The sequence below is a fragment of the Hypomesus transpacificus genome, chromosome 4 (assembly GCF_021917145.1).
Source record: "Hypomesus transpacificus isolate Combined female chromosome 4, fHypTra1, whole genome shotgun sequence".
In the NCBI taxonomy this organism is placed as follows: domain Eukaryota; kingdom Metazoa; phylum Chordata; class Actinopteri; order Osmeriformes; family Osmeridae; genus Hypomesus; species Hypomesus transpacificus.
In genome coordinates, this window is record NC_061063.1 from 11,417,541 (window position 1) to 11,436,690 (window position 19,150).

At 43.9% G+C, this 19,150-nt stretch overlaps 1 protein-coding gene across 2 annotated transcripts; it reads left to right on the plus strand.

The window, feature by feature from the left end:
- Positions 1 to 89: 89 nt before the first annotated feature.
- fam91a1 (family with sequence similarity 91 member A1) lies at positions 90 to 16,480 on the plus strand. 2 transcript variants are annotated; one of them, XM_047019273.1, is made up of 24 exons: positions 90 to 369; positions 909 to 993; positions 1,581 to 1,732; positions 2,864 to 2,921; positions 3,810 to 3,877; positions 4,209 to 4,322; positions 4,995 to 5,085; positions 5,579 to 5,641; positions 6,399 to 6,505; positions 6,693 to 6,731; positions 7,979 to 8,091; positions 9,253 to 9,362; positions 9,714 to 9,823; positions 9,981 to 10,067; positions 10,385 to 10,514; positions 10,899 to 11,047; positions 11,674 to 11,808; positions 12,071 to 12,184; positions 12,295 to 12,367; positions 13,080 to 13,226; positions 13,893 to 14,006; positions 14,208 to 14,331; positions 14,449 to 14,518; positions 14,805 to 16,480. In XM_047019273.1, exons 1-24 carry the CDS (start codon positions 298 to 300, stop codon positions 14,991 to 14,993), a joined length of 2,514 nt encoding a protein of 837 aa, XP_046875229.1. In that variant the 5' UTR covers positions 90 to 297; the 3' UTR covers positions 14,994 to 16,480. The 2 variants fall into 2 exon arrangements, with proteins under 2 accessions (XP_046875229.1, XP_046875230.1); XM_047019274.1 differs by having other exon boundaries at positions 13,893 to 13,994.
- Positions 16,481 to 19,150: the final 2,670 nt, after the last annotated feature.

Below are 19,150 nucleotides of genomic sequence, written 5' to 3' on the forward strand. Positions count from 1 at the left end.
ATCAAATCAATCAACGCGTCATCGCAATGGGTAGATCGTTAACGACCCCCCTCCGTTTGCAACACCTCATTGGTCACGCCTCGGACGGAAGTGACGACCATAACTAAAAGCGTGACGAACGGTGGCACGAAAATACAACAAGGAAGTGGACATTTACTGAAAAGGAAACCTATACAGATTGCAAACATCGCCAACTTCAAAGTTATTTTGTTCATTTGTTAAGTGTCGGGGGGTATAGTCATCTTGGACTTGCCCAGAAGCCCGTTGCTGTTATTGTGAGTCCCGATTCCAGAAGCAATGAACACTGACGTGGAATTTCACATTAGGCAGAATTATCCGTGGAACAAGCTACCAGCAAATGTCAAACAGGTAAGTCATCGCTTGAGCGATTTGTCATTCATGGAATCCGCATTTATACGGTGAGAAGTAAGCGTCCCCACAAGCGCCGTTTGTGTTACCATATGCACCTGCATTGGCACTGAGTTTGTCATTCAGTCGAAAGCCACAACGGACCATCTTCAAAGCACTAGTACATTAGCTATGCTAGCTGAAGCTAATCTCATCACATGACTCGACGAGTGATACGATGATACCGTATGCATACCAATTGTATTTACGTGAACTAGCTATAATAGCGAAGGAATATTGGTAGTATTTTCTTTGATAGTGACAAGCTAAAGGTGTTGCTGCAAGCTAGCTATAGCCTCTAGCTTTCCTTGTGTAAATCCCACCTGATCCCACCACCACCGAGCTATTATGCCAAGATGTCGTGTTTAACTGGAGGCGGGTGCATGCCAGTGCTTGACTGCACACTGTCAATGTCAAGCTAGTAAGTAATAGTAAATGCGGCACTCAAGTGTCCTTTTGTATTATCTCTGTCCATTGCAGTATCTTGTCTTGTTTTACAGAGCCTGGGAAATTCGCAGCGAGAATATGAGAAGCATGTTTTGCTGTACAGTATTCGGAATCAACTACGATTCCGCAATAACCTAGGTGAGCATCCTATATATCAGCTCTCCTCATTGCTTCCACTAATTAATTGATGTCAGAACAAAATATTGTCTTATAGCCTACCATGTTGGTTATGTTGAACACAAAGCTGCACTATACCAACTTAATTAACAGATAAATAATATCCACATTCATGACTTGTAATGTTGTACATGCATGATGTCACATGTAAATGCCATGTCTTTATGCATTTATATCTAGTTGCATTATAGCTGTCATCAAAAATGCAATATGTGAAGTCCCAAATTGAGTTGCAGGGTCTCGATGCATCTTTTGATCAGATAATTGGTTAGCTAATTCATTTACATTTAGTCATGTAGCAGACTCTCTTATCCAGAGCGACTTACAGTAAGTACAGGGACATTCCTCCGAGGCAAGTAGGGTGAAGTGCCTCGCCCAAATACACAACGTCAATTTTTTTCACTGCCAGGAATTGAACTGGCAACCTTCTGATTACCAGCCCGATTCCCTAACCGCTCAGCCACCTGACTCCCCATTTGTACCCTCCCTGTACATTTTCCTTCTTTAACTGACTTATTTCCCCCTTGGATGTGTCCCTGTCTGTGCAGTGCGACACGTGAGGAAGGATGAAAGAAAGTATTACGAGGAACTACTCAAGTACAGCAGGGATCACCTGATGCTGTACCCCTACCATCTGTCTGACATCATGGTGAAAGGCCTGAGGATCACTCCCTTCTCCTACTACATAGGAATCATGGAGGTACGATGCCAGACCTGCGACTGCCTTGTGCTAAAAATGTAATAGAGATTGTGACGGTTGAATTGAAACTGACATCATGGAGGATCATGCACAACATCATGGAGATAATCAACATTATGGAGATAATCAATATTATGGAGAAAATCAATCTGGCATGGGTTGTCATTTACATTTTTAATCTCCTTATTTGTTTGTGCTTTTTTCCCCCTTGTGCATATGATGTTTTTTTTGTCTTAAAAAAAATGACTGCCACTCACAAGCTGTGCCAAGTGCTGCTGGCACAAAGCAGGTGTGGAAAAAATGGTTTCAGGGCTAGGCTGCTTAGTCAACACAATCTTTTTAGCCCCAGGAAAAAGACTATTAGTAAAAACATTGGTGTAACGAAAAGGCCTTTTTGGCAGAATTGAACCTATAGTATCGGGTGGGCAAAAGGTTTTGCTCTAAATATTATTCACTTGTGTTCACTATGCGGTTGTTTTTAGCATTATAATTTAATGTCTACCATCCCCCCGCTAACAAGTGGCTGGAAATCATTGTTACTCTCGACCGACCACCTCAGCTCATGTCATGTGACAACTGGGTGGACTTTGTCTATCCAAGTTCTCCGTGTTTGTGTGTGTGCCTTTTGTGTACTGTAACTGAATACATAAGGAGTGTTGTTTAGTCAGACCCACTGTCATATCTTAAATGGTAAACGCATTAGTAATGAGTTCCAAGGTCTAGATTGTGACTCATTGGAAGGTTTGTTAGTTCCATTGCAGCCTTTGAGGTTGATTTTGCGATTGTTGTATTTCAAGTGAATAACGGACTGATTAAACATTCAGAATCTGTTTTCATTGTCATGCTGCTCTGAACACAAAACCACATGATTTTTGTTCTGTGTGGAAAAATGTAGAAATTTGCCTTCTCGCTCGCAAAGTCACATTTTGCCAAACCATCTACATGACTGAAGGAGGGATATGACATACTTTGATAATCCCTTTTATGTGCTTGGTGAAAATGGGAAGTTGGAAATGAGCTCTGCGACTTTCTGTTCACAATTAATCAAAGCTAATGAAATTGTAGCACAAGAAGGGAAATTGGTTTAATGTATTTTTAATTTTATTTTTTATGATTGCTTCCCACTTGTAGGACATAATGAACAGCGAGAAAAGTTACGACTCCCTGCCTAACTTCACTGCTGCTGACTGTAAGTCTCTCGTTGACCAATTATCTTTATCTGATTAACCCTGTGCATATATAACATATGTGTCTCATATTTACAGTAGTAGTTAGCCAACATTTTGCTTTGAACTGACCCAAGTCACTGTCGAAAAACAGCAATTTCAAACGCGGGAGTTTTGCAGGGTTATTTAATTTATAGCCGTCAGATTAACTAGGTTTTGACAGTGGGCAGATAGAGATCTGTCCCCTGTACCTGCCTGACAGAAAGCCGCCATCAGGCAGCCAAACCTGGGATCGGAGGGTTTCTCTGCTCTGATCTCTGGAAAGACTGAAGCTGCAGTGGTCTTTTTGCAACTCACTCACACCTGGATTAGGGGCAGCAATGGACATCACTATTTTGAACTTCTCTTTGAATCTCGAACCTTGATTGCAGATTCCCTGCCTAGTTTTCACCACGGCGCACACATTATCACGCCGCAGGTACCCAAGGACAGGGAATGGAGGGTGGTTTAGTGAGTGGGTGGGGGCAGGGTTTAGATGTGCATCAGACTCTTCCAGTTGTGGACGTTTCAGGAAAAGCAATTATTTTCCAATTTACCTTTTGCTTAGCAGAGTCTGGGTAGGCCGACACTAATCAGGATATCTCCCTCTGCCATTTGCTGCTGCAAAATGGTCAAATCAGTCAAAAGTAATGTGTGACTAAGGTAGAATATATCACAACTTGCAGGAAGTTGACAAAACTTGAAACAGAAGTTTGTGGAGACACCAAAGAGTTCCTTCTGTTAAATCAAGACTAACAATTTCGAACTTCTTCTGATCTAAGTTAACCATCAGAGAAACTATTCTGTAATGACTACAACTGTTGAGGCGTCGATTGAAATGAGGTTGAACTCGTGTTCCCTTCCCACCTCAGGTCTAAGGCTGATGGGCATAGGAAGAAACCAGTACATTGACCTGATGAACCAGTGCAGGTCCTCCAAAGTAAGAATGACATTTGTCAACAACTCACCTTCTGTTTCCTGTACTGTATTTCATGACTTCCTCTAGACACAAGGATTATACAGAGGTTCAACAATAAAATAAATTATTTACTTGAATGAACTCATGAGACGTGTACTAAATGGACACATTTGATATGTACATATTTTCCATCAAACCTTTAATGCCCATTATAGAATTTGAACTTTGTTGTAGAAACCACTAGAAATGTAAAACGTTTGCCCTCAAACTAGTCATATACATATAATATTATAATATTTTAATTTCCCCATGACCTCGCCCACACCACCTGCTCTTTGTTTTCCCCCATCAGAAATTCTTCCGTAGGAAATCGGCTCGAGACCTACTTCCCTCCAAGCCTGTGGAGATCTCTGTGGAAACCTGGTGGGTGGCGCAGACAGGATACATCACCGAGGACGACATCAGGGTACTGTCACAGTCCTAGTCCACTTTGACCAGCCCAGAGCAGATAGCGCTGTTTGGAGATGTGCAAAGATGTTTTCTGGTGTGATAGATGCGTACCAGGGGCCTTCTGTGATTGGCTTTGCTTCTTGAAGACGAAGCAGCTTACCAGCATGCTTGTGTTGTTTTCAAGCTCAACAAACTAATTTTGGAAAATAAAATAAAGGGGAAAAAAAGCATTGGTACAAACCATAAAGTCAATTGTTGCACAATTGCACAGTACCAAAAGCAACACTGAGATTTACATTTAGTCATTTAGCAGACACTCTTATCCAGAGCGACTTACAGTAAGTACAGGGACATTCCCCCCGAGGCAAGTAGGGTGAAGTGCCTTGCCCAAGGACACAACGTTATTTGGCACTGCCGGGAATTGAACCAGCAACCTTCGGATTACTAGCCCGACTCCCTCACCGCTCAGCCATCTGACTCTTGAGCATGCATCTTATAGTTGTTGTTGCTTTTCGTCTATCAAACGTCCATGTGCCACCACTACGACTATCCAAACTGGTTAGATTTCGTCCCTGCTTCTTTCTGATTGATTTCACGTGGTGCTTTTCTTCCCTCCACTGTCCATCTGCCACACACACACACACACACTTAAAATGCCAGCAGCTGTGTGTGTTGTGTTTGATTACAGATCTGCTCCACGGCAGAAAGGAAGGCCATCGATAAGATGATCGATTCAGGACCTCAGCTGGCTGGATCAATGGAGTACAACGTAGTTCTTAGTAAGTGCAGTCTCCTCCACCCAACTCCCCTTCTTGCAAAAACAGCATTAGTGTATATCTGTATCTGCCTGGCTGTACTGTTAAACTTGAGGTTTATTGAAGAACAATTTCCAGTGAATAGCTGTCTCTCTGGCCTTACATTTACTGGTGCTGCAGCTGTGCTTGGGCTTTATGAGATTGAGACTGATATCAGGCCACAGGCTGCAATCACTAACATAAGTAGTTTCGGAGAAGGGAAGGTTGCTTTTTTTTACATTCAAATGAAACATTGCTTTTTTTGTAGGGGAATTTTACAGCTGTGTTTAAAAGATGCAGTAGGTAGTGGTTGAATCCATTGTACTGGGCGTTCAACCTTTCATTTTGAAGTTGTTGCTCCGTTGTGAAATGAAATAAAGCTAGGTACATTACAAACAGATCACTTTTTCTTTTGTTAATTACCTTTTGACTGACGGTTCAAAACATCCAAAGTGTGACTCTCTCCTGTGTTCCCCAGGTCTATACAACAGAGGCTACATCTACTTAGATGTGCCCATATCTGATGACAGCTGCATCTCAGGTGTGTATGTGTGTATACCACCTGTCTTGTTTTCTATCAATGTCCCGCCAAGAGTTCTAGATAGAAAGCAATCTTTATTTCACGGCACAGTCCAGGGCCCTGATGGTTAAGGATTATGGGTAATTGAGTTCTTAATGATTGTCAATGAGGTAATGGATCATTACAGATCCATTTGGCTGTGAACAGGGTAAAGAAAATGTGGATACCTTTTAGATCCCTATGGTAACTTCCCTTTTAGCACTATTTACTGTGTTGTAGATTTTTTCTTTGTAAAAAGATAAGTGTTGTTTTTGTAACTATTCAGCTACACACATTTTTAAAGAAATGTTTGCGATTTTAGAAAAAGTCAAAAATATTAACATTTATTTACATACTTATTCAGTGCTCTACTTCAGTCATTTGTACACGTTTCAAGGATAAGTGAAGCAAATTAGATGCATCTTACCACAATTTGCCACAACAAGAGTCTGAATGCTTATGTAAATGAGATCAGTATTTGATTTTCCATAAATTTGCTAACATTCCTAAAAAGATGTTTTCACTTTAAATATAAGTAAGTGTAGATGAATGGGGGGGAAATGGCAATTTGATCCAATTACAAAAAAATCACAAAACAAAAATTGGCCAAAAGTTAAGGGCTCCAAATACATTCTGACACCATTGAAAAATGTTTTAATATTTTTTTCTTTAACCTACATTTCTGTCTTGCTGTTCCCATTGCCTAACCCCTCCATACTTATGTCATCTACTATTACAGTGCCCCCTCTTGAAGGGTTTGTGATGAACAGAGTCCAGGGTGATTATTTTGAGACTCTGCTCTACAAAATATTTGTCTCCATTGACGAGCAGACAAACGTATCAGAGGTGGGTTTGGTTTTCCACAATACGCTTGATTTCGGTCCATTACCTGTAAACAATTATTTGTATTATCGTTTGCTTTTTTTGAGAAGAAAAGTGATGTCTCAACGGTCTCACCAGCTTCTTCTGACCTCCTTTTTTTTTCCTTTACCCCTCTCTCTCTCCTTCCCACTCTCCCTCTGTCTCAATGCAGCTTGCAAACGTGCTGGAGATTGACTTGGGTCTAGTGAAGGTGGGTTCTCTTTGCAGGGTGTGGTAAGAGGGTATCAAGGCAGAACCCTGTTTGAAGTTGCCTAAGTTGCAATATTTGGTGACACTATTTGAATCTGTGGCGAATCTGACTCTTAAATTGATGCCAACAAAACAGTGAGGCAATTTGAAAGGGTTCCACTGCAGTCTGGAAAGGTTTTAGAACAGAACTCCCATTAAGTTTTATGGGGCAGTTTGCTAATGCACGCGGCGTGAAAGTGAGTTTCTGTATAAATTGCTGTCTTATCACGTAAGACAAAACAGATGACAAACAGATATTCTATCATGTACAAAGGAATATACATGTATGAGAAAAACACACACACACAGAGCATTCAAAGCATTACATGGGTGCCACAGCCAGTGGCGGTTCTACACGGGGGCCTACAGGGGCCAGTGCCCCTGTAAAAATGTCCCTGCCCCCCCCTGTGGCCCCCCTGAGCTGACTGAATAAGAAAATGAAATAAGTTGATCAAGTTATTATGATTTTATGCGCTAGCGCCAAAAGTGGAACTAATGTGCCCCTTTCATTAAACACTGCCCCCCCCCCCCCCCCCCCCCCCCCCCCAGTAAAATTAGTTTAAAAAAGCCACTGGTGACGGCTTCACATCCTGACTACATAGGCAACTATGAGGTCGAAGCATTTGAGTCAAATCCAATCTCCGACCTAGTTTTGCCACATTTCTTTTCACTGTGCTGGGAGACAACGAACCACCTCAGGGAAAATGGACTCGGCAGTGAGAGTTTGAGACGCACTCTCCTCATTGAATGTCACTTCCTGTTTATTTAAGTGCTGTACTTCAGGAATATTTGGTGAAATGTTCTTTTTAGTCTGTAATAGCAACGTTGAACACAGCGAGGTAGTACTTTTAACTTGAATCGTTTGGGTGTCAGAAATGTTCCTGAACGCTTTTTCAAAGCGATCCGTTCAAAGCAGGAATTTCCTAAGACCATTCAGACCTGCTTTGACTAGTAAAATACCACTCAAAATGTCCCCTTCTCTTTTCTCAAATTCTCAAAAATATTGAGGTTAAATTGGATTAGCATTTGTATAACGGGCATTGTGAATGAAAGGTTCATTCACCTTCATGAATAAAGAGCAACGATACATGGGATTGCAAGTCTATTAACACCGCTAATAGACTTTGATAATGCTTTGTCCAGTTTCAAGTGACATTTAGCAAGTTTCGACTGGATGTTCTGTTAATGTGATTTCTACTGTTCCATCAGAATGCAGTGTCCATGTACTGTCGACTGGGTTTTGCCCTGAAGAAGGGACATGCGTTCAGTTCGGACCTACTCCACCCCACCTGGAAAAGTGCCCCCTCAGTCAACAGACTAAAGTAGGCATTTTGACCATATGCCGTTATTTCATCTCCGTCTTAACGTTTTTCCACCATACTTTGGTTGATTTGCTTGTGAATGCGTACATACTTCCATCTGAAGATGAAGAATTTACACCTGTTGAATTCAGACGAAGGTGGAACCAAGAGACTAAAAAGGTTTTAACAATCAGAATGTCTTATAATTTCAAGCGGAGAGACTCTAACCAAGTCTCTGAGGTACAGCTCTGACTTCCTCTCTTATAGGCGAGTGTAGCCAACGTGACTTGGCTAAACCTACTCCTTTTAGTATGTATGTATACATACACACCACCCGCGCCAGCTTTCGTTGGCGTAGCTGGTAGTGGTCGCACTTTCCGAGTTGGAAGTGCCGAGTTGGGCAAGATTAGCCGTGTGTGTCTTCCGACGACTAGCGTGACCACGTCTGTTGCATGAGGATGTGTGTTAGCAGAAACAAAGGTGGTTGAAGGACATCGTGCAGGTTGAGATATTTCAGGGCGGTCTTGATTTTGTCGCAATAGACAAATGTTTTCCTCAAGCAGTTTCCAACCGTCAGGCCATATCTTGCCTAACAATCTTTTACCCCTTAGGAGATGGGCTTGGTACATTGCACAGTGACGAGAGCAAAGCTTAAGACATTTCCACAGCAATTTTTTCTTCAAAGCATATCTGCCAATAATAAAATAATAATCACATGCATTTTTTGTTTGTTTATCTGTACATCCATCCTTTCTCAAGGCCGGTTCTTGCATCCAGACACTAAGCATTTACGTGTGGTTCATCCCCAAGTAAAAAACAAAACAAAAAAACATTGAGTGCATCAAATATTTCCACTTATGTACTTGCAGGAAAAATGCACCATTATCACCGCATTCAGTTCTCCTTTCAGACACCTGCAGTTACCTCACACATCCCACTCAAACTGTCCAACACCAGCCATTTTTACACATATATATATATATATATATATATATGTTCTATATATATATATGTTATGTGTCCTTCCTACCTAGTCAGCTAAGAGCTTCAACCTCTAGTTGCGTTACATTCTTGATGTGTCATCAGACATGGCAAAAATTTCTAGAACAGATTGGTTGCATCTGAAAGAGGACTTCCATGCAGACAGACTGAACACCATGCTGTGTTGTGTGGGTGTCTTAGGACAACCATGGACCCCCAGAAAATGCTTCTGTCATGGGAGCAGGGCAGCCCGGTCATGGAGGGGGGTTCCTCGGCCACAGACACTGACACCACCAGCCTGGAGGACCAAGGTACCTCCGCACCACCCTGGTGTTTAAATACAACACCTACTTTACAACAAGTTGAACATGGACAAGATGGTGAAATATTAACAGTTAAATGTATTATTGTTGTGTCGATAATATCTTAAACGTTATAACAGTCACTGTATATGGTATATGATTATACTAGTAATGGGTTACTGCTGTGAAATTCATGGATATAAATGTGTGCGTGTGAGCATGTGCAAACCCTAATTTTTGTCACTCGTTAGCGTACGCTGTAATCCCAAGTACATGCTGCCTAATGGAACCCCATGGGTAGCCCCCCCTGAGGGCCAGGCCAGAGGAATTATGGGACATGTCGTTTTCTCTCTGCCACAGACACAGCCAGCGTGGGCAGCCTAAGCGCCCCGGCTCCGCCCACCAAGAGAATCGCCTTCCTGTTCGACTCCACCCTCACCGCCTTCCTCATGATGGGCAACCTGTCGCCTGTGAGTGTCTACAGGGAGAAGTGTCTGTGTGTGTACTGGTTTCTTCGCTGGTAGAAACCACAGTCCTGTTGCTATAATTTGATCCATTATATGCTGTGGGTACAACCTCTCTGTAACACCTACCCCCCCCCTCCCATCCCCCGTGTGTGTTTCTCAGAACCTAAAGAGCCATGCGGTGACTATGTTCGAGGTGGGGAAGCTGTCGGACGAGACCCTGGACAGCTTCCTGGCTGAGCTGGAGAAGGTGTGTCCTTATGAAGCACTGTGAAGCCTTATGAAGCACTGTGAACCCTTATGAATCACTGAAGCCTTATGTAGCTCTGTGAAGCCTTATGAAGCACTGTGACCCCTTATGAATCACTGAAGCCTAATGTAGCTCTGTGAAGCCTTATGAAGCACTGTGAAGCCTTATGTAGCTCTGCGAAGGAAAGCATGCTGTGTGGATGTTGGATGTCACTTTGCCAGAGGCAGCAGACCAAGATGCAAGCAATACACAGCAACACACACACACACGGGCACATGCACACAGTGTGACCAGGAAGCCCTCTCTCTCCCGGTCAGGTGGAGAGCACAGCAGAGGGGGAGGCCCAGAGATACTTTGACCACGCGCTGACCCTCAGGAACACCATCCTCTTCCTGCGATACAACAAGGAGCTCGCCTTCGACCAGGGGCCTGACATGCCCAACATCGGTAACCTATCTTGGCCTCTGCTCTCACTCACTCCCCCTGGTACCAGACTGGATGTTGATTGCGGACAGCCTGTAATGTGATGCAATGAGGACATGGGTAACAGAAAACAGGGAAAAAGTGATACGATTATAAAGTATTAAAAGTCCAAACTTTATTTTAAAAAAAAGTGAGAGACAGAAAATGTAAGGGAGAGAGAGAGGGGAGGTCATGCAGGGAATAACCCGGGTTGGATTTGAACAACTAGTAGGAAGTAGATGCTACCTAGAATCGTTCACCACTTCCACGCTGAAATCACATCAGGGTCCTAACCTCCCCCCTGTTACAACCCTCTCCATTGTTGTTTGTGGAAGCGAAACATCTGAATGTCATGTTTCCCTCCTCCAGGCCTTCCCCTAGACCTGCTTCGCTGTGAGAGTCTACTGGGTCTGGACCCGGCAACCTGCAGCCGAGTCCTCAACAAGAACTACAAACTGCTGGTCTCCATGGCGCCGCTCAGCAACGAAATCCGGCCAATCAGCAGCTGCACGCCCCAGGTAAACCCACGCCACCCTACTTCCCCGCTCCCCGAAGTGTGTGTGGCTGAGTGTTGGGTTGCTTTGTGCACCTATCCCTTTACAATTTCTGTGTGTGTGTGCGTGTGAGTGTTTACTTGCTTCGTGTCTGAGTTGTGTGTGTATGTGCGCTGCGTGAATGCACAGCCTGAGATATACCCCCTCCTCTTCCACACACCTGAGACTCCACGGGCTCCCCCAGCACCTGGCCAGCCTCCAAGCCCCTCCCACAGGGAGGCAAGCCCCTCCCATCAGGAGGCAGCCTTTGAAGGGAAAGAAAAAGAGAAAGATTCAGGAACCTGAAAACAAAAACATGAAAACGATTCTCTCTTCTCTCCGGTGTTCCCTTGCTGTGCCTCCTGCTCCTGTTGTTTGTGTTTTGGTTTTTCTTTCCTCTGATGCAAACTAACATACTGGAGCCAACAGCCCCTCCCTCGGGGGTCAACAAAAGTCATTCCACAGACGTGTTTGTGTTTGTGTGTGTGTGTGTGTGTGTGTGTGTGTGTGCGCACGCACACCCACGTGGGAGGGTGTTTTTTGGGGAGGTGTGTGTTTGGTGTTTTATTTATCTAAGCAATTGATGTGTGTGTGTGTGTGTGTTCCTCCAGCACATCGGCCCAGCCATCCCTGAGGTGGGCTCCATCTGGTTCAAACTCTACCTGTACCATGTGACTGGCCAGGGCCCGCCCTCTCTGCTGCTGTCCAAGGGCTCTCGCCTCCGGAAGCTTCCAGACATCTTCCAGGTTTGTGTTTGATGTCCGCAGTCAAAGATCCTTTTCTCTGTGTCAGACACACTGTAAGAGATGCTATGTGTGGTACAAGGGATGAATTACAATTTGATAAAAAAGGTTGTGTGTGTTTTACACTTTGCAAACACATGGCTCATAGATTTGAGATCTAAGATGGTTTTAAAATATTTGTCCATTTACTTGTAAGCGGTATGTACAGTCAGGTGGCTGAGCAGTTAGGGAATCAGGCTAGTAATCAGAAGGCGGTGTGTTGTAGGTTTACGACAGGCTGCTGATCACTTCCTGGGGTCATGACCCTGGCGTGGTCTCGACCTCCAACGTGCTCGCTATGCTTAATGACGCCCTGACCCACTCTGCTGTCCTCATCCAGGTACGGACACACACACAAATATAGGAGGATTGAATGCAAGGAAGCACTTTTTTTGCCAATGTTTGCATCTTAATCTCCCTCAATGAAGTCGATTTTCTCCGTGTGTCTAGGGTCACGGCATACAGGGGCACGGAGACACCATCCATATTCCCTTCCCCTTCGACCAAGACGACCTGAAAGGAGGTACGTTCTCCATGAGGATTTTTTTTATTATCAAAAAAATTATTTAAAAAAATCGGGATATCGAAATTTTAATCGAATCATGACCCAAAGAATCTATTTGAGTTGAATCGTGAGGTACCGAAAGATTCCCACCCCTATTATACGCTTTTGTATATTCTCTTCAGGCGATTCCGTTGAGGCTGTCTGTGCAGCACAAGGTGCTAGCAGTGCCCTGACTCAAAGTTAACAATCCCCAGGAGAGCTAACTTTACTCCCAGACAGACTTAAGTTCATTACTACCCAGGTATAAGGCTATTGGTTTAACCAAACAGTAATAACAAACTTGAATACTTACTGCGGAAGTCTAGGCGCGCTTGATTTGTCTCCCAGGCCTGGGACGCAGGTCGGCTGCACACACGTGTGTCCCATCTGTCGTTCCTCAGTTCATCGACTTCATCAAGGCTGTCTGGCTTGTCACCAACAAAATGTACCATCAAAGTATATTCGATTTGTATAGACCTTTTTTTAGAAGCGCACAAAAGCTTGTTGTTGCACACCGCTTTCGAAAACAAAGGGCTTCACAAATGTCAACTCAAGGGAGAGAGATGTCCAACCCCTTTAAATGTGGCGAGGGAAGACGAAAACAAAACAAACGACATGAGAAGTGAAGGGAGATGACTTGGGTGAGTGGGGGAAACGTATGTCTGAGTAACTGGGTGTCTCGTCTGTGCAGAGTACTCCACCTCCAACATGTGCGTGCACAAGGCTCTGCTGACTTTGAGGGAGCAGGTGGACCTGGAGCACCAGTGCGGCTACGTCACCATGCTCAACCCCAACAACAGGCACCGTCGCAGGGGCAGCGACGCCAACGACTGCAGGGGTGGGGGACCGCACACACAGACACAATAATATATGCATTGAAACACACATTTGCTCATATTGGCATGCTCATAGGTACAGAGAGAGAGAGTGACACACACACACACACACCTGTCAACTGAGGATCAACAAGTCCTAATCACTTTCCCATTCATGGAGCAAATTTTATAACTATCGCCACCAATTGTCTAATTTATTTGTGAGTGCAAAGAAACATTTGCTTGCTAATAAACGAGAATCAAACTCTTAGGATATAAACGTACTGTTTACTCGGAGAAGATCAATCCGGTAAAGATCAATTCCACTACTCCTGATAGAGATGCTACTTTTCAAACTGATAACATGCTTGATAATGCATTAGAGCTGCACAGGTTGAGATGAGATACAGCAGGGAATGAGGCCAACACAAAAGATTGGGCTCAATTGCAGCATCAGTGGATTGTCAGGTTTGATTTAAGGAGATGCAACTTTATTGTCCATTTGGGGATGGAACTTTCCCCTGCCGCCGCTATAAAGAGATCTCGGTGTGAATGCGAATTAAAAAAAAATAAAAATACATATACTTTTTTAAAGAGTGGCTTGGTCTAATCCTGGTTTTGGAAACACTGACACAAATTGTGACCTAACTTTAGCCCCTCTCTCTCCTCCCTCCCCCCCCCGTATTCAGGTGACACTCACCTTGGTGGGGGCTTTGACACCAACGGTAGCACCGAGTCTTTTGAGCTGGTCACAGAGGAGAACGGCGAGGGCAAAGGGAAGGGGTCAGAAGGTAGGTCCTCAGGTGAGGTGTCTTCGGTCAGGTAGAGTCACATGGTCTGGGGTGATCGCCTGTACCTGGTAGAAGGCTCATCTGTAGTCTTACTGTGGCTTGCGCAGCATTCTCTTACGTGATTGTATGAATTTCCGGTTTTGGAAATTAGTGCTTTAATGCTTCCATTTTTCTCACCCTCTCTCTCTTTCTCATACACACACACACACACAGGGTCTTTCAGCGAGGATGAGTGGGTCCCTCTGGAGTTGTGTTTTGGGATGCCTCTCTTCAGCTCGGAGCTCAACCGCAAAGTGTGTCGGAAGATTGCCTCCCACAAGCTCTGTGGCAGAGACAGGTGGCTAAATCACTTCAGACTGGCCGCTTTCTGTCAAGGAAAGAAATGGCACAAACAAAAACAAAAAAATGTATTCTGTCTACAAGTTTGATATCTATTTTTTTATTTTGATTTCAGCCTTCAAGAGTTACTTTACTCCAGCCGGAAGCTGTCGCTGAAGGTCTTGAGTTTTGTTCAGTCGTTCCAGGTGAGCGCTTTCTTAGCTTTCCTTTAAAGTTCCATCTTAGAAACTGACCGCTTTGAAACAGAATATTATTGCACAATAACACTGAAATTTTTTTCACTTGTACTTAAAATAGATAATTTTCTCACTAAAGCAACATCTGAATACCACAGAATTTATTTTGGGGTATTCTGACTAGTGACACTGACCTTGTACTGTGTATCCCCCATCCTCCCATTATCCCTTCCCTCCTACGCGCCCCTCCCCCCCCCCCTCCCCCTCTCCCTCTCCCTACCCTCCACCCCCACAGGACGGCAGTCAGCCTGCAGCAGACCCAGACAGCGGGGTGTCGGGTCCTCTCAGCCAGCCCCCTGCGGAGAGCGGCGTGCCCCTGCCTGCCCTCAACCTGCTCTTCAAGGACGGCACACTGAGGGAGTGGTCTGGCCGGGCCCCGCCTCCTCTACACATCTCCGCCCTGCAGAAGGACCAACCAGCCTAAGTCCCGCGTCCCCGCACATCACGAAGGAACTCCTGCCCACACGAAACCCCGCCCCCTGCTTCCACGCCTGCCTGTAAGATCACACCCGTCGCCCTCCTGGCTACGACCGTCACGCGCCCCTCCGCCAGTCCTGTCCAGTCCATTACCCCGAAGGAACAGCCCTCATCAACACCAACCCCCTCAAGCCACTACAGTACGTGATTGCTTGTGTTTATATAAAGCCAGTGTGAACTTTGCTGTGGCGTTGCTAGCCCGGTCTGTGATGGTCTGTTCAAGTGGTACTGGTGTAACAACTGAACCTGACAACGTTTAAAAAAACGAAATGGACCCAACTGAAACGAGCAGTATTTTTGGCAGATGTCACACAGTACCACAAAGTGTACGATATCAATGGATGTTTTTCTGTATCTTGCCTAAATACTCAGTTTGTTTGATGTTCTCGACAACAAAAAAGAATCACAAATTAACCTCGACACTGACTGACCAGTGTCAAAAGACTCTTTTGGGAAACCTGGTTAAAGATATATAGGATCAATCCTGTAACCGGAACAGGCATCTCACTCACTCTCTGCCCCCACACACACACACCCATTCAGTGATCTGTTGCATGATTCCTTTGCACACCTATTTAACGAACTGCCTTGTTTGCGCATTGAAGTTCTAGAAAAGACAACATCGTTTTTTTTCCTTTTATTTGCACTTTGTGGTGCCATACCCTGTGGATAAATATAATGTGTACAGTACGTAACATAACAGCCTGAAGAGAATATACTGCATATGAATATGCAGGCCTACCATTTCCTCATAGAGAACCAGTATGTACCAATATAAGGAGTTTTACTTTTTACAATTTTACTTGCTGTGTTATGTGCATGGTTTCCAGAGATCTTGGCTGCCAGTAGGTGGTGTTTTGTTCTAGAACACAGCAGTGATAGGTTACGGTGTGACCTGATGAACCTCTGTATAATCACTGCAATCTCTCTGTTTCAGGGAACACCAAAGACCAAACATATAGTTTTGTGTTTTTTTTAATCTTTTATTTTACTGCCTTATAACGTCATTAGCCCCATATCTTGTATTGGGACGGTTCCTCCTGGGTCGAATGTGTACTAATACACATTCAGGTGTGTTAGATTAATCTTTCCCAGCACAATGAAACCAATATCCAAGGGCACACCTTTGCCATCTCTGCAAGCAGGGCAAGTTGAATCAAGTGCACCTAAAGTAGCAGCAAGGTTCCTCTCCTGATCCCAGCGATGTGCGGGGCACAGCTGGGGACTGTTGCCGTGGTCCCCCTGCTCTCCAAGGGGATTGGTTCACAACTGTGTTGTGCAAAAATCTTTAGATCTGTATCTAGACTGTGGAGCCGGGTCACACGCGAGTTACAAACACCGTTAGATGCAGGGGGGGTGACCTTGATTTCATTTACCTTGTAAACAAAAGTGATGGTGCTTGTCTGAAAAGAGACAGTTCTGAGCGAAATCAAACAGACTTCCAATACACGTCTCCTATAGAGACACTAGTCCAGAACACCAGATTGGACAAAGTCACAGGAGCTTAAGTTACTGTCTAGAGTTTTAGCTTGATGCTAGAAGAGTTTCCTGTGATGTCAGTCAGAAGTGGTAGTCAGAAGTGGTTCTCAGAGAATCCCACTCGTTTCCATGAAGCACAAGGACTTGTGTTTTTTGCCTGTTTTGAGCCATGTTGTGGTTGTTTATAGTAATAAGGAAGGAAAAGAAAAAAGCCTAACATGAGGTCCAGTCAAAGCATGATGTGTATGTAGAGATCATTGTATGTATTGTGTGTGTGTGTGTGCGCGTGCGTGCGTGTATATAGTGCAATGTTTGAACCTTTACCTACCCCTAAACTCTACACTCCTACATGCCTGTGTCCTCCTTCCTAAACAACAGTCTACCATGAATGTCTGGCTGATCCATTCAGTGACCCTTCTTACCTTCTACACCAGTGTTAGGGGAAAAAAAAACTGCTAGTTTTATATAACGTTACCTTGCATTGTAGAAAGTTCTTTGTTGTAGCTTGTTTGATGGGACTGTGTGAATAATAATAATTAAGGATCCTGTAATTCAACAGGTTCAAAAACAGGTGACATTCCTTCACCACATCCTCCATCGCCCCATTCCTTGATATTTGTTCAAATGACAACAAAAAAATCTAATGTGTAAAAAGTATATGAATATATAAATAAATATGTAATAAGACAAAAATATTCCCTCCCTGCCAGAATGTGTGTGCAGTGGTCTTTTTCATTTCCTGGTCGCTATGCTTTTGCCTCGCAGCCAGTAATACTCTGGTTTTGGGCAGTTATTTTTCCTCGTCTTGGGCTCTTGAAAACTAACCTGACCTTCCTGATTTGTCACAGATATTCCACCTGGGAAGTCATCCTTGGAAACTTCGGAAAAGGGCAGACTCTTTCATAAATACATAACACTCGTGATTGGATGAACCATCTGTCAATCATTTTCTTTTTCGAGGGCTAGCTTCAACCATACCAGTAGCTGCCAGTAGTTCCTCATAGGACGTTGTTCGGTCCAAACCACTGTGGTTTGGGCACAAATTAATAACTTCAAGCTTGTTAAGATGGATTCTTACGTCATGTAGATAAAAGAGCAGAGACTCAAGTGCGAGGAGGTAATCATTGTCTATTCTTTTTCACAAATTGTAAATACAACACACCTCCTTTCCTCGATTAAAAAAAAAAAAAAAAGAAATTGCTGGTATTTTGCTCGATCTCCTGGTTTTTTAACCAACCGGGCACTTTTAAATGGATGGAGGGAAGCATTAACTCCTGGTAGAAGGGTGAGGAATTGTGATTGCAGGGTCGGGATGCCCCCAGCTGTGTCTCCATCAGGCACATGTAGTCAGCCTAATTGACTAAATACTTCTGTTCCCGCAATTTCCCAGCGCTGCAAATTATACAGTATCACCAGGGGCCACTGAGGGCACAAACTGGGTCACTCCGTCTGAGGATACTGGGGTCTGACAATCACAGGCACAGGCAGGGGCTAGGTGTCAACACCCTGTCAATTCCTCTTATTTAAGTAAGTAGGACATCTGTAATAACTTTGAAAATGACTTAAAGCAGACTTCCAACTGAAATGACGTATTGATGTAGTAGATGATTTATGGACAATAGGCAAGAAAAAGGAAGATTCTAATTAACTGTGTCAACCATCTTCAAAAAAAAAAATTCTACCTTTTTAAACAAAAAACAACTGACTGCTATCAAAATATGTGACCTCTTGTCCCAAGACACAGACCGCAACATGTTAATCTTGGCCGACACTCATCAGCACCCGAGGTCTAACTGTCCACCTTCGACATGTCAAGCACGACCACTACCAGTTATGCCAACGGAAAGCTAACAAGACATAGGACTGCTGTGGCTTTTAACCGATATATCAATATATACCGATACATTTCAGGGCAGGGTTGTGTTGGGCCTTTTTGGGCCTTGCCACAAAATGCACCCCTTGCTAACTTTTACTAGGAAAGAGCCAGACTCGTGAAACGTGGTTAGTCATACTAGTCCCCTCAATATACAGTAAGAATCATTTGATGCTAAGATATACAGAACAGAAGTTATATGGGGGGTGCATTTGCAGGCAGGGCCGGATTGGACCTTGCCACGAAATGCACCCCTGCTTACTTTGACTTGGCAAGCACAAGATGCCTGAAACCTATGCTATTCAGATGTGGCGTGTGTGTACGTTTTTCATACCACCCCTGCATAAGTCAGTGACCAACTTGGGCCACCCCAGTCCAAAGGGTCTGGACAAGCTGCTGCACATATTCTGCCAACAGCAATCAGGTCCAGATGTGGAAAAAAAGTTTTGAAGAAAGTTTAGATACTTTTTTTAAAAATCCCGAGTAACCACAGTAGGTTTCAGGCACTTGACTCTTTCCTACTAAAAGTTAGCAGGAGGTGCATTTCGTGGCAAAGCCCAACACAACCCTGCCCGGAAATGTGTTTATTTTAGTTTTGTTTAGAAAGGTAGAAAACATTTTTTGGGAAGGAAGTTGAGACAAAAATACTTGGAAACCTTTCTAAACTATTTTTGTCTCAACTTCCTTCCCCAAAAATGTTTTTCTACCTTTCAAAACTTTTTTTCTTCAGAAATACATTTCCGGGCTGGGCT

What these genes read in the sequence shown, in the direction of transcription:
- fam91a1 (XM_047019273.1), top strand. Translation starts at nt 298, where the DNA reads ATGAACACTGACGTGGAATTTCACATTAGGCAGAATTATCCGTGGAAC. An exon ending in TGATGACAGCTGCATCTCAG is followed by an intron (nt 5,642 to 6,398) that starts GTGTGTATGTGT and finishes CTACTATTACAG; the next exon opens with TGCCCCCTCTTGAAGGGTTT. An exon ending in TTGACTTGGGTCTAGTGAAG is followed by an intron (nt 6,732 to 7,978) that starts GTGGGTTCTCTT and finishes CTGTTCCATCAG; the next exon opens with AATGCAGTGTCCATGTACTG.